This window comes from Podarcis erhardii, assembly GCF_964252035.2.
Source record: "Podarcis erhardii genome assembly, chromosome: 15".
In the NCBI taxonomy this organism is placed as follows: domain Eukaryota; kingdom Metazoa; phylum Chordata; class Lepidosauria; order Squamata; family Lacertidae; genus Podarcis; species Podarcis erhardii.
In genome coordinates this window covers 23,428,995-23,442,802 of record NC_138505.1, presented here as the reverse complement: position 1 = coordinate 23,442,802, position 13,808 = coordinate 23,428,995, and the positions used below count along the sequence as shown (strand labels likewise).

The 13,808-nt window shown below is 46.1% G+C and overlaps 1 protein-coding gene across 14 annotated transcripts in view; it reads left to right on the top strand.

Moving 5' to 3' along the window:
- Window positions 1-13,808, top strand: part of MTMR3 (myotubularin related protein 3) — a 57,487-nt gene that overhangs the window by 40,927 nt on the left and 2,752 nt on the right. For 4 of the 14 annotated variants that reach the window (XM_081841723.1, XM_081841721.1, XM_081841715.1 and 1 more), the window contains 9 exons: window positions 742-853; window positions 1,615-1,810; window positions 2,459-2,644; window positions 2,974-3,144; window positions 4,590-4,735; window positions 4,962-6,357; window positions 9,097-9,207; window positions 9,849-9,937; window positions 11,693-11,719. In XM_081841723.1, coding sequence (XP_081697849.1) covers window positions 742-853; window positions 1,615-1,810; window positions 2,459-2,644; window positions 2,974-3,144; window positions 4,590-4,735; window positions 4,962-6,357; window positions 9,097-9,207; window positions 9,849-9,937; window positions 11,693-11,719 — 2,434 coding nt within the window. Of the gene's footprint in view, window positions 1-741; window positions 854-1,614; window positions 1,811-2,458; window positions 2,645-2,973; window positions 3,145-4,589; window positions 4,736-4,961; window positions 6,358-9,096; window positions 9,208-9,848; window positions 9,938-11,692; window positions 11,720-12,714; window positions 13,804-13,808 lie in introns of those variants that run through there. The other 10 variants (XM_081841716.1, XM_081841727.1, XM_081841719.1 and 7 more) reach the window with 4 other exon arrangements.

Here is a 13,808-nt window from a genome sequence, read left to right as displayed (position 1 = left end):
TCGGGTTAAGAACTTTGCTTCATCTTTGCTTCAGGATGAGAACAGAAATTGCGTGGCGGCGGCGCGGCAGCGGCAGGAGGCCACATTAGCTATAATGGTACCTCAGGTTAAGAACAGTTTGAGGTTAAGAACGGACCTCCAGAACAAATTAAGTTCTTAACCCAAGGTACCACTGTATTGGGATCCGTATACTTGAAATTCCTACATACAAAGTAGCCCATGGAAACAATTGAACTTGTATGTCTACAGTTACAGGTGTTGCTTCCTGGCAGTGGTTCAGGAGTATAGTGGCTGAAGAATGTGCCACTGTTGTCATGCTAATATCCAGACAGGTCCTGAGCATGCTGACACTACACAACTCTTATTTTTCAACTCCTCCACTGCCATGTCCGTGTTGCTAACTAAGGGGGTTGTCTGACTTCTGTTCACTGGTGATAACAATCAGTTTCAAGCCACTTCTATAGATAGAGACCATTGTTCCCAGCAAGCAGTCCAGTAGATCAGTAAGTTCATGTGTTTTCTTTAGACTGTGTTAGAATAACTCCCTCTATTCTGTCATAACAGTCGTCCTTTGTCATGATGTTTGGTGTGCCTGAGAGAACCTCAAAGGCTAGAGGAGGCTGATGGAATAATAGCGCTTAGCACAGGCCCCAGCTGCTGCTGGCTCATTTTTACAGTAAAGCTCCTTCATTCATTTCGCTTCTGCCTTGTTTGAAGTGCCTTATCTTCTGCTTTTAACAGAGTATTATCCAAACTGTGAAGTAGTGTTTATGGGAATGGCAAACATCCATTCTATTCGGAAGAGCTTTCAGTCGCTGCGTTTGCTCTGCACACAAATGCCGGACCCAGGAAAGTGAGTGACATGTGCGCCTTCTCTCTGCTCCCCCCCACACACTGTTGTCCCCTTGCACATCTTCCCTTCCCAGCACAAATTGGTATTGCTTTTTAAACAATCTATTCCTCAGTCGTCTTTTTGTCATTGTAAATAAAGGCAGTCATTTGCATGCCTTCCACCAACCTTGTGCCCTCCAGATATTTTTTGATTGCAGCCCCCATTATTCCCAGCCATAATGGCCATTTAGAAGGCACCAGGTTAGTGAATGCTAGATTAGTTATTAGATAAGAGAAAATTAACATTTGTAATTATTTGTGTGTGTGTGTGTGTGTGTGTGTGTGTGTGTGTGTGTGTGTGTGTATACACACACACGCACACATATATTTAATATTGGCTTTTTTAATTTAAAAAACCTAGGGTTTTTTTAATCCATCTATCTCCAGACCTATTGACCTTTGCTGTTTTCCCACACAAAATAGGAGGGTGCCCCGGAATACTGCCAACACACACTCCTGCATTGTTGGCATGTGTGCAAGCTTACCTTTAGGAGGAACCTACCTGTTGTTACTGTTCTCTTTCGGAACCTTGGATAAGCTTCTGAGGCACCCCAAGGTTTCTGGAAATAGAGGCTTGGATACCCACTAACTTAAGCGATTTGTACTTTTTGATGCAGAAGGAAAAAAGTATACCCTCCACTTGTTACTGAAATTTGCTCAACCTACAAACTTCACTTTAACAGAACAGAGAGGTCAAAACTATTCTCCCTTGTTGATCTGCAGCTGGCTGTCAGCTCTGGAAAGCACCAAATGGCTGCAACATTTGTCTGTCCTTCTGAAATCGGCACTTCTGGTAGTTCATGCAGTGGACAGAGATCAGCGGCCCGTCTTGGTGCACTGCTCAGATGGCTGGGACAGAACCCCGCAGATAGTGGCTCTGGCTAAGCTGCTGCTGGATCCATATTACAGGACCATCGAGGTTCGTGGCATGGGAAATAGCACAGTTGGGGGACCTCTAAATCATATTTAGAAAGGTTTATGGTGGTGGCTCTTCTAAAGAAGAGCATCTGTGGCCTTCCAGATGTTGCTCAGCTGCTATCCCCATTGTTCCTGGCCATTGGCTATGCTTGCTAGGGCTAATGTGAATTGTAATTGAACAACATCTGGAGAGCCAGTGGTCTCCCACGCCTGATCCATGTGCTTTCCTCCAAACTGCTGAAGAATAGACTTGGCATGAAATAAAATGGATTTAATGCCGGAAGGGTTTTTGGGGGGCGGGGTACATTGGAGAAATGTGAGTTTGTGTCCGAGAATGAAATAGGTAGTCTGAGGTAAGGATCATTTTGAGGTGCTATTAAGGATGGCAGAGATAGAAACATGGATCTGGCCCTTGGGGTGCCACCTGTGTGTAAGCTCTTTTCCGCAAGCCTCACTGATGCAAATGAGAGCAGCTTTTTTTCATTTCAGTGGGGCTTGCCCATGAGACTTTCATAGTGAATTTGACCCCTTGCTGGTTAATTGCTAGGAGGGAAAGCATTTGGGGTTTTCCACCTCATGCCAGCATATCTTAGTTTGGCTTTGTGGACTTGAGCCTTGTGCAAATTTAATTCAGTGATGCTTCCCTCAGGGTTTCCAGGTGCTTGTGGAGATGGAGTGGCTGGATTTTGGCCATAAGTTTGCCGATCGCTGTGGTCATGGTGAGAATTCAGATGACCTGAATGAACGATGCCCAGTGTTCCTGCAGTGGCTCGACTGTGTCCATCAGCTCCAGAGGCAGTTCCCCTGCTCTTTCGAGTTTAATGAAGCATTCCTTGTGAGTTGAATACTTTTACACACTGCTTCTAATATTTTGAACCTTTTCGTAGTTCAGTATTCGGATATGAGAAGGAAGCTACCAAGCCAAAAAAAAGTAAAAATCTCTCATTGGAGTCTGCAGAAATGCTCACTCAGAGGATAGTTAGGTATGTTCCATAGCGTTATTTAAACTCTGAATTAGAAAATCAAATTTGGAAGTCACATTAAACTCAAATATTTCAGACTAGCGTATCTGTGTTTTGGTTGTGTGTGCGAAAGAGAAATCAAGAGATCTTACTTTTCAGGCTTGTGTGCCAACAGTAATATAGCTGCATCCTTTCTATATAGGTCAAGTTGGTGCAGCACACATACTCCTGCCTCTTTGGTACATTCCTGTGCAACAACGCGAAGGAGAGAGGTGAAAAGCACACCCAAGAGAGGACCTGTTCAGTTTGGTCTCTGCTGCGAGCAGGAAACAAAGCCTTCAAAAATCTGCTTTACTCTTCCCAATCAGAATCTGTATGTACTTTTTATTGTTTTGTGCTCCTATAAAAATGTAACCAGTCTGGTGCACATAGTTCTTTTTCCCTTTCCCATTCCCACAACACTCCTGTCAGGTAAATCAAGATGAGGCGAAGTATGATGCAGCTATATATATGATTGCAACTTAGTGGAGGCAGGCAAATTCTACTTCAAGGCGAGGCACTTCAGCCTACCTCATTGAAGCAAGAGTTTGTATCTAAAAGAGGGTAAAGGAACCTGGTCTTCCAAGACAATGCAAAACACTGTATTAGGTGACCCAGCTTGGGCAATATGTTCTTGTGCTGAACAAAGTTTCATGAAGCCAAAAAGACTCTCAGAGCTACAGCACTCTGAGAATAGTTTAAAGATGTAGGACACAGTCCAGCAGGATGTTCCTTTCTGCAAACCCCCTTGAGATGAGTAGGAGCTGGCCAAGAGCACAGTAGTGCTCTGAGACAGTTGGTCTGTAGGTCCATGTTGCAGTTTGAGTCCCTGTCCCCATATTCTGTCTTCATGGGAAACACCTGGGAAGTGTGACTTAAGAGCAGCAATTAGCCAACATTTGTGGTGGACATACTGTACTACTATTCAACTATTTTAGATTCAGAGCAAAAGGGCTGTTAGGCATATAATGAACTGTAATTTCCTTATAGACCCCAAAAGTGCTTCTTGAAACCCACTCTTTTGACTACAAACATTCAGTAATCTTCAGTTAACCAATTTTGCAGCTGTTAATAATGTCAAAAAACTCTTAAGGCTTCATGTGCGCACTCCCACACATCCTTGTAATGCTGGTAATGGTCTAGCATTACATGCAGCCACAGCAAATGTCATCCAACTGTAGGGAACGGGGTAGGTTTTGTGTTATTGGGAATACATTGCTTGAGAGAGAATGTGTGCTGAAGGGCACGTCATTATTACAGTATTCTAAAAGTATGGCTATAAATAAGATAGTTAAATCATCTGGGAAAATGCATGTAAATCACTCTGAGCTCTTCTGAGACACAGAACGGCATAAGTGCAGTACATATAATAATACAATTTGTGGATGCACTGCACTGCTCATCTGGTTGTTTTAAAATAAGTTGCCATTTTAATATAACATTCTTGGTTTTGGGCGTTTGCTTGCTTTCCCAGTCCTTGCAATGATTCACCCTCTTTTGAAATAGTTTGTCCACTTTCTAAATTAGTGGCACTGTGGTGGTTGAGAGTATGAGCAATGAGCTGGCGGGAGGGGCTGTATCAATTGATGGGGTGGGCAAACAGAGGCCATTCCAAAGTGTCCGGAAAGGGCAAGATTCAAATGGCTGCTCTTGAATATATTCAAGATTAACCTGCGACTGCAAATTAAAATGCAAGGTCAGTCAATCTCTAACCTTAATAAAAGGATTACAGCCTTCTTAGTAGTCTGTTCGTCCTCTCTCTCTCTCTCTCTCTCTCAGGTGCTGTATCCTGTGTGCCACGTGCGAAACCTCATGCTGTGGAGTGCCGTTTACTTGCCATGTTCTTCCCCTTCGACCCCTGCGGATGACACCTGTGCCCCTTACCCAGTCCCAGGTTCCAGCCCTGAAGATCAACCTCTGGGCAGGTGAGCTCAGAGTTCAGATGATGTAATGTAAGTAGATGTTTGACAGGTGAGGGAGTTGCCTCTATTGCTGTCCATGTGATTAACAAATGGCAGTTTTCAGGAGTTGTTGAGCGAGTATAGCATCATGCAAAAGATGATTATCTGCAGGCGTGATTGGCCGTTAACAGCTGATTTCTAACCTGTAATTAGAAACAATTCTCAGCATTTTTCTTTCTTTCCTCTCAAGGCTGCCAAAGACAAGGTCATTTGACAATCTGACAATGGCTGGTGACAGCAGCGTACCGACAACCAACCGCCGTAGTAGCGACCCCAGCCTCAACGAGAAGTGGCAGGAGCACCGCCGGTCCCTGGAGCTGAGCAGCCTTGGGAACCCGGAGGACGACCCCTTTGACGGAGAATGTGTGAGCAAACAAGGCAGGACTCTGGTTGGAGCAGAGCTTTCAGTGGCTGTAGCAGAGGGGCAGATGGAGAACATTTTGCAAGAGGCTACCAAGGAGGAAGTGAGCCTGGAGGAGTGTGTGAGGGGCGTTCCAGAAACGGCAAGTAAAGAAGGGGGAGAGGACACCACTCTTGATAAGGAAAGCAGGACTGAGAACCTGGACAGCTCTACTGATAACATGGGTGGGAAGACTGAACTGGATACAGCAACTTCTTTAGACAATCCAATTTCCAGCCCACAGATGGATTTACAGGGTGCTTTTGAGCTTCAGGGGCAAGATGAGCTCCATTACGATGTCCAGAAACCATCTCAGGTGAAGGAACTACGGCCTGGCTTTTTGGGCAATGCTGTAAATAGTAACATTCAAAGAGCAGAGGAGGACAGTGTTAGTAGGCTACCTGTAGAGGTCAAAATCCCTCAGGGCACTCCCCAGCCCAGCCTACCATTTCCTGTCCTGCATGAGATGGGAACATCAAACATGGAGAGCTCTACGGAAACTTTAACAGAGAATGGGGCAAAGACGGAGCTGATCCAGAATGTCTCTTGCCATTGGCTCCATCCCATTGACAACAGTGCTGGCGAACTTTCCCGCACTGTCGAAAGTCGGCCTGAGAATGAGGACTCAATAGAGCTACACAAACTGGCAGCGAACCTAAACAGGACTACTAAGAGCAGCAGCTTACATGACCCAATGCCTTCACCTTGTGCCTTGCCTTTAGCTGACTATAAAGAGATTGTGTGCAATGGAGAGCTGGAGCCTGAGAACAAGGTGGCAGAGAGCCCGGCAGGGTTCAGTGTTACCCAGAAATACCCTGCACCAAATGGACACTGTGTGAACGGGGAGGAAGGCAGGGTAAAGGCTTCCCTCAGCCGACAGGTCTCTGCAGCTAGCTGTAGTTCTGCCCCGCTGCATCTGAGGAATTTGCACCACAAGTGGGTTCATGCTATTCCAGGCCGGCAGCAGACAGCAAACAGCCCGGACCAGCCTGCCCGGAGTCACCTGGATGACGATGGGATGCCAATCTATGCCGATGTCATTCAGCAGCGCCTCCGCCAGATTGAAAGTGGGCACCAGCAGGAAGTAGAGACTTTAAAAAAGCAGGTGCAGGAGCTGAGGAGCCGTCTAGAGAGCCAGTACCTGAACAGCTCACTACGTTTCAACGGGGATTATGGGGATGAAGTGGTAAGTTAAGCGACCTTTGACATGATTGTGCCCGTGGTTCTGTGCAAGGAAAATGGATCCTTGGAAGTGACTCCACAAAAAAAGGCTAGCTGGATACATATGCCCTCTTCCCCACAGATATATATGGCACATTGATAGCCAGAGGCTGGGGGTGTAGGGAACCAGCCTTTCCTGATTCACAAATTATTTCTCACTTAGTCCCCCTGGAGGTGATTCTGATTCATTACAGGCAGCTAGATGAATGGCTAATTTGCAAAACTGCTCATGCTTTGGAAAGTGTGTGTGTGTGTGTGTGTGTGTGTGTGTGTTTTAGTCCAGTAAAAATGGCAAAGCCATACATGCTTTATTTGGTTGAGGAGAGCCACTGCCTTGTATAAACATTGTATATAGACTTGTTGATGTTGCATCAGGACTTCTTTATAGTTATTAGCAAAAGACACCAAAGCACTGCTGCAGCAGAGACTAATTTATTCCATGTCCTGTCCAAGTTCATTGAATTGCCTATGCACCATTTAGGCCTATTGAAAGGTCTCAACAGTCCGGTCCACTAGTTTCTGCATTTTCTTTTGAGTGGCCAAGAGTCCTCCCTCAAAAGAGGCACCCCTGTTGCATCATTTTTTAACCTGTTGGTGGTTTTAAGGGGAAGTTCTTTGTGTCACGTATTTATGAGTGCAGCTGTTTATGGATGCTTGGGGCTGCTCCAGAATTTTAAAAAATGCATGCATAACATAAAGCATGAAAACAGGGTCGATCATGATGTGGCATGCAGTGGGATGGATCACCAGCTGGCAGTCCTTGATCCAAATCCCTGCTGTGTTCTGCTCACCAACATGAGATCCGTCATTGTGAGGTCTATTCAAAGGGGAATGAGCAACTGTGAAAAGGTGGTTAGTAGCCAGCCAGCCACATGCGTCCCGTTCTTTCCAGTGCAGCCTGGATGAGAGAGAGCAAAATTGACAGTAAGTAACCTAATGAGTCGACAGGAAGCGGGTGGCGCTGTGCGTTAAACCACGGAGCCTAGGGTTTGCTGATCAGAAGGTCGGCAGTTCAAATCCCCGCAACGGGGTGAGCTCCCGTTGCTCGGTCCCTGCTACTTCCCACCTAGCAGTTTGAAAGCACCCAGTGCAAGTAGATAAATAGGTACCACTCCGACGGGAAGGTAAACGGCATTTCCGTGCACCACTCTGGCTTCACTAGAAGCGGCTTAGTCATGCTGGCCACATGACCTGGAATCTGTACGCCGGCTCCCTCGGCCAGTAAAGCGAGATGAGCGCTGCAACCCCAGAGTCGTCTGTGACTGGACCTAATGGTCAGGGGTCCCTTTACCTTTACCTTTAACCAAATGAATTGGGGGGGGGGGTGAATAGAGAGAGTGGGTGGATATTTGGAAGGTAGGCTGTTGGGCTCGTGCTTGGCTCTGGATTGGCCCTCCCAAGTGATGTAGTTGTCGTCTTAAAGGTTTTGGGTGCGATGGGAAGACATTAAGACCTCAGTTGAGACTTCATTTCTACGCCAATATATAGAACTATCCTAAGGTAGGATTGGGGAGCCTCAGCCCTGGGGGCCAAATGCAGCCCTCCAGGCCCCATCTGTTTGCCCTCTGAACTTTATCCAGGCTACACCTGCCCTATTTTGCACCCTCCTTGAGTGTATTTGTCTGACTGGAATGGATGGAGAATAGAAGAGTGTGAGAGTGATTATAAAACTTATCCTACTGTTCAGAAGTAAAATTCACATCCACTGGCCACTTTTGCTTCTAGTCCTGCTCATCACTGGCTCACGGCCCCTGGAAGGAGATGTGGTCCTTGGGCTCAAAAAGCTTCCCCTTCCGTGTCCTAAGGAGAAAGGCTTGTCCCATAGACGACTGCTGTGTGTTGAGTAGAACTGCACAGTAGCTGGAAAACTGGTATTTTAAAAATAACCAGTGTTTTGTTTGCACAGCCTTAAAACTGTCTGAAACGGGCCAAGGGATTTGGCTGACAGGAGGAGGCTTCCCTGGAGCAGCAGCAGCATCTGCTGGCACAAGTGGGGTGTCTGAAGAGTTTATTCTAGCTTCTTCCCCCCAGCTGACAAAGTCTGAAAGAGAAACTAAGTACCCCTGATCTCCTCTCATTTTCTTCCCATTTTTACCCAAAGGGGATGTCTTCTGGCCACTGCTGCCACTCCATCACTCCACTGTTGCCTCTCCCAAATTGCTTGTACTCCCACATTTGCTCTAGTGAAGCCCCACTCCGTTCCCCGTGCCCCAAAACCACTGCTGTAGGGCTTAAATAGTCTTTTCTTCATGGTTGGATTATATGGTGCTCTGCATGGTGTACAGTTTTTCAAATGAATTGGAAAGCGACTGGGTCTGTTCAGGGATTCCATTGTTTACTGTTGGAGCTTTTGCAGCACCGTATTTATGCCACAGAGCTCTGTCTTCTGCTCCACATCACACACCTCTTCAAGTATTTACCATATAGAGATAACATCAGCACCCCAACCATTGCCAAAATATATGAGCCGTGAAAGTATATTGCTATCAGATATGCTCATGGCAACATTTGAATTTTAGCAATGAGTTTGGGTTTTCTGTTTTGCAAAACTTTTGAGGAATTTGGTAGAAGCCACCTTTCCGCCCTATCCCATAATCTGATCTCTGAGCAGGAGGTTAAGAAGGATTCCCTCTTCTCAGCTGCCTCATCCATGTTCTGAGGGGTTGGGAGTAGGTTCTGTTCAGCTGTGTTTGTTTGCCAACAGACTTCAATCCCTGACTCGGAAAGCAATCTGGATCAGAACTGTTTGTCTCGCTGCAGTACAGAGATTTTCTCTGAAGCCAGCTGGGAGCAGGTGGATAAACAGGACACAGAGGTACAGGCAAAATCCATCTCCGTGGCCTTCCTCTCCCTTTTCCTTATATCGGCACCTGCTACTAATCACCTGGCTCTACTCTGTATCCCTTTGGTTCTGACATTGGTCTCTTGAAACCTCTTCCCTCTTGTCCCTGTTGTCTCTAATACTTAAAAAATCTGTACCTGTGCCAAAGAAGACCCATAGCTGTCAGTTTTCTGCCTTTGGACCTGCACTGGGAAATGATGAAATCATTTTCCTTGACTAACACGTGGTGTGTCAGTGTGCTTGGCTTATTTAGCTATGTAAGTGTGAGAGAAAGTTGGGGGCCTTAGCACTGGTTGTGAAAACTTGGTATTTGAGATGCTCGGTTAGAAGATTCTTCTGTTATTTGGCCAGAGATGAAGAAACAATCAATTCCTTCCTTCCTTCCTTCCTTCCTTCCCTCCCTCCCTCCCTCCCTCCCTCCCTCCCTCCCTCCCTCCCTCCCTCTCTCTCTCTTTCTTTCTTTCCTTCTTTCTTTCTTTCCTTCCTTCCTTCCTTCCTTCCTTCCTTCCTTCCTTCCTTCCTTCCTTCCTTCCCTCCCCTCTGTATCCTACTTACTTTCTAAACTGTGTTGCTTGTATTTAAAGTTCTCTCTCTCTTTACATCTCGCTTCCCAGGTGACACGATGGCTTCCCGATCACCTGGCTGCACACTGTTACGGCTGCGACAGTGCATTCTGGCTTGTCAGCAGGAAGCACCACTGCAGGTAATGCTTGTAGGATGGATAGTGTGGGGTGCAGGTATGCTATTCTGCTGCCATGTCCTGGAGGGGCTCCTCTTTCTTTTAGCCTCTGGGCACTTTGCCTTTTAATTTTCCTTGATAAGATCACTCTCCCATGTCAGACCATAGAGCCACACACGGCAGTGTTATAGCAAGGGTAGACACCCACTGCATAGCATTCTTCTTGCTGAGTCCACCATGGCCTGCGTCAGAAGGGCTTAGCTTTTGACAAGCTGTAAGAGTGTTATAAAGTTTGTCACACAGCCCACCTCCACACCTTACAGTTAAAGTACTAGTATACCACTTTAAAGACTCCTGGCTTCTCCCAAATAATCATAGGAACTGTAATTTCTTAAGGGGGCAGAGAGTTGTTAGGAGGTCAGATTTCCCAGTGGCTTTGCACTGGGGCTTAAGTATGAATCTTAAACTTCCCACCAATGCACAGTTCATAGAATCCTGTGGAAACTTGGTCCCCAGATGGTGATTTGAGAAGAGGGACAGAACCCTTTTGCTTTACACGTGCAGTCTTGTATCCTGCCCTTCCTCCCCAAAATGCCCAAAGTTGCAAACATCAAAACATTAAAGCAATGCAATTTAAAATAATTAAATGTAAAACATTTAAAAGCTGTCACTAAAGCTTAATTTCAAGTTTGCCATGGTCAGCATCTTTTAGCCATCAAATGCCTTGGGTAACCAGGAATGTGTTTCAGGGGAAAGTTAAAGTCAGTAATGAGGAAGACAGGTGCATCTCACCCAAGAGGGCAATTCTGCAACTGGGGAACCACCACTGAGAAGGCCCTGTCATGGGTCAGCACCAGCCAGGTGGCAGTCGGGTATAGCTCTGCCAACAAGGCCTCCCTTTTTAGTGTGTTTGCTTGTCTCAAACTTTCTCACTAATTTGTTTTGTTTCCAGTCAAGCAGCAGCACCAATACCCCCCCCCTTCTTTTAGAAAAATATTCCTGGGCTTACTCTGCCAGTTTAGCACCTGGCCCGTGCTCATCCTTTTACACTGCATTTTCTGCTTTGAGCAAACGTTTAAATCACCTCATAGACAGAGGTCCTCTGCTTTGTGCTGAAGTCTGTTAGAACAGGAGCTTTGGAGAATGTTGGAAATGTCCCATTCAATTTCTTCATCTTCTAGCTGTGTCAAGACTTCTTAGCTGAGAAGGCTTCCAAAGAACAAGTAGGAGCCGATTTTGAGATTTGATCCATCTTGAGACAGTGTGTGCCATGTCCATTTCCTCAATAGTTAAATTGTGTTTCCCAGTCTGATTTCTGTGGCTCTCTTTATTTTATATTAAAATCAGAGGCATGTGCCTCATATCTCTTCACCACCACCAACCCCCCCCCAACCACCATCACCACCACCACAAAAAAACCCAAACCAGTTTATTTCCTACAATAAGAAATGATGTTTCTCAGTGGAGGCCATGCACTGTGTTTCTGCACGTGTTCTTGCCATGCCTACTGATTGGAGGAAGGTGGGTCCGAAGAAAGATACCATGCAGAGATGCAGCAGGGACAGCCTCTTCCATTGCTGGGCTATTGTTGGGCTCACAGGGGCCATTTAACTTCATTTCTCACAGCACACTAACATTTTTTATTTAAAACATAGCTGTATATTACCTTCTCTCAGGCTAGCAGGAAAAGACAGTGGTCTCACCTTGCCATTTCTGGGGGGAAAACCACAAATCCTCTGATTTAGTCTCCCCTCTGAGCTTTTTCTCCCCTCCTTGCAGGGACCCTGACCGTGTTGATCAGACTTGGTGAGCATTTGGAACAGCCTCTGTTGTCTGCTTGCACTTCTCCGATAACCTCTTCAAACTAACGTTTGACTCCCTCCCCTGCACTCCTTTGCCCATAAATCATTACACCAAAGACGAATGGTAGCAGCCCAGTTGCATATTGAGGTCTGTGGGCCTCTTTTCACGTTATACTAATAAGACTTTTTGTTTCATACTGCATACTGCAACTTTGGCTAACATGCAAGTGGCTTATCTGCAATGAGTATTTCAGTTATAAGAGCAGGCAATTTCTGTGTATTGAGTGGTAGCATCCGGTTTGGTGGAGTGGAGACCCCCTGTATCGCTGCAGCTTACCTGCTAGAGCTGCAGCAAAGGCAATGTGTCCACCCTGCCCTGGCCCCATCCAGGTAGGCTGCAGTGACACCAGTGTCAGGAGGACAGCTCTAATCCTCCACACCTGCCACAACTGGTATATAGAAACCAACACATTATTTGGGCCTTTTTCTGTTGATTTTGGTATTACTGTTGGGGAGTTCTTGAGCAGTCCATGGAGAGAACCTTACCAATCACTTCTGAAATAGCACAAGAGTGAAAAAAGCCTTAATCGTGGGCTAATGGGCACTGAGTGAGGGACAAGACAGCGTGAGCATTAGGGTCTCCTCTGCTAGCCAGGTGGAGTAGAGTCCCTGAGAAGGAACATGACTTTGACACTGAGGGCCAAGAGTCTGGCAAAAATCCTGAAATGCATATAAGAACCTGCCTAGGGACTAAGTGATCCCTTTGCGTGAGATTTGAACAGATATACCCAGGCAGAAAATTCCAGATAGTCTCTCTTTTACACAATGTCTAGGAGTTTCTCTTGAAAGGAAATATTTAGTCTTCTTTTGGCAGCTAGGTCGTGCTGTGAACCCTCACCCTTTCAGAATCTTCACTGTGAGGGCATTTGAATGGCTTTTTCATAGAGTGGTCTGTCTTCACTGCCTTGTTGTTTTCACTCCTGCTGTTCTCTCTGATAGCAGTGTCTATTGGAGTCCATAAGAAGACTTCCAAATCACCAGCCCAAGTCTAGCCCTGAGTGAGTGATATCTAGAGGTTGCTTTGCCATGCTAGAAATATGAAAGTTTGTGAGATGAAAAATGGGGGTTTCCCTTTGCTTGTTACATCGACAGTTAACATAAAGAAAAACCACACCTGGCATGAACTCTTTATATAAAGCCAGTTGCCTCCTATCTCCCACTATTAAGCTACTGGAGAAGAGCAGATTAAACCTTCTATGTTTGTTTATGCCAACCTCAAGGCACCTGTAGTGAGGTGCAAAACAATTCTTACTTAATGCTTGCCTATATCTGCAAGTCAAAGATTATGAACCAAGGACCTTGTCCACTTATGCTGCTCAGAGCTGCATTTGGGGGAAAGCAGGTTTGAGATCAGAAGTGGGGGGTTGTGGGGTTCTAGTTGCACGCAGGACCCCATCCCTGCCCCAAGATGCATGTGCTGTTATGGCCCTGCTGTGACTGACAACTGACAGATGTGTCAGCTTCTGCATCCCTCATTCACTCAGTATGTGGGCTGCATCTTTTCTGGCTGCTCACTGCGTGGCTTTGCATGGTCCCCATGGACTCACATTTTCTTTGTGCTGAAAGACAGTGTCGCTGTAGTTCCCTTGAGCTGCAGCCGGCTCACTTCTGGCTTATGTAGGCTTTTTTCTTTTTTGGGGAGAAGTTGACTGGCTTGCCAGTCTTCAAGGCTCGATTCTAGTTAACTTCTTTTTGGGAAGCAACAGCCAGCAGCAGATGGAGACATAGCTGAAGTGTTCCATTTCACTGAAGATAGGCACAAAAGAAATTTGTGGCTCGGTTACAGGCTCTTTTCACCCCTCCAGATCACCATTTCTGGGCTGGCATCATAGCAGACATCACCATCCCGTGGCGCTCTGACCCAATGCAGCTTGCAGGGGGGAAAAAACTTAACCCTCTTCCATCCAAGCTGCTCTTTGGCAACTAGTCCAACCTTTTTCTGCAAGCACCAACTTAAGACATGTACTGTTGTGGAAACTGCATTTCTGAGTTGCAAATTTACTGTAATTTCTTCTCTTCCTGTTCCTGACTGA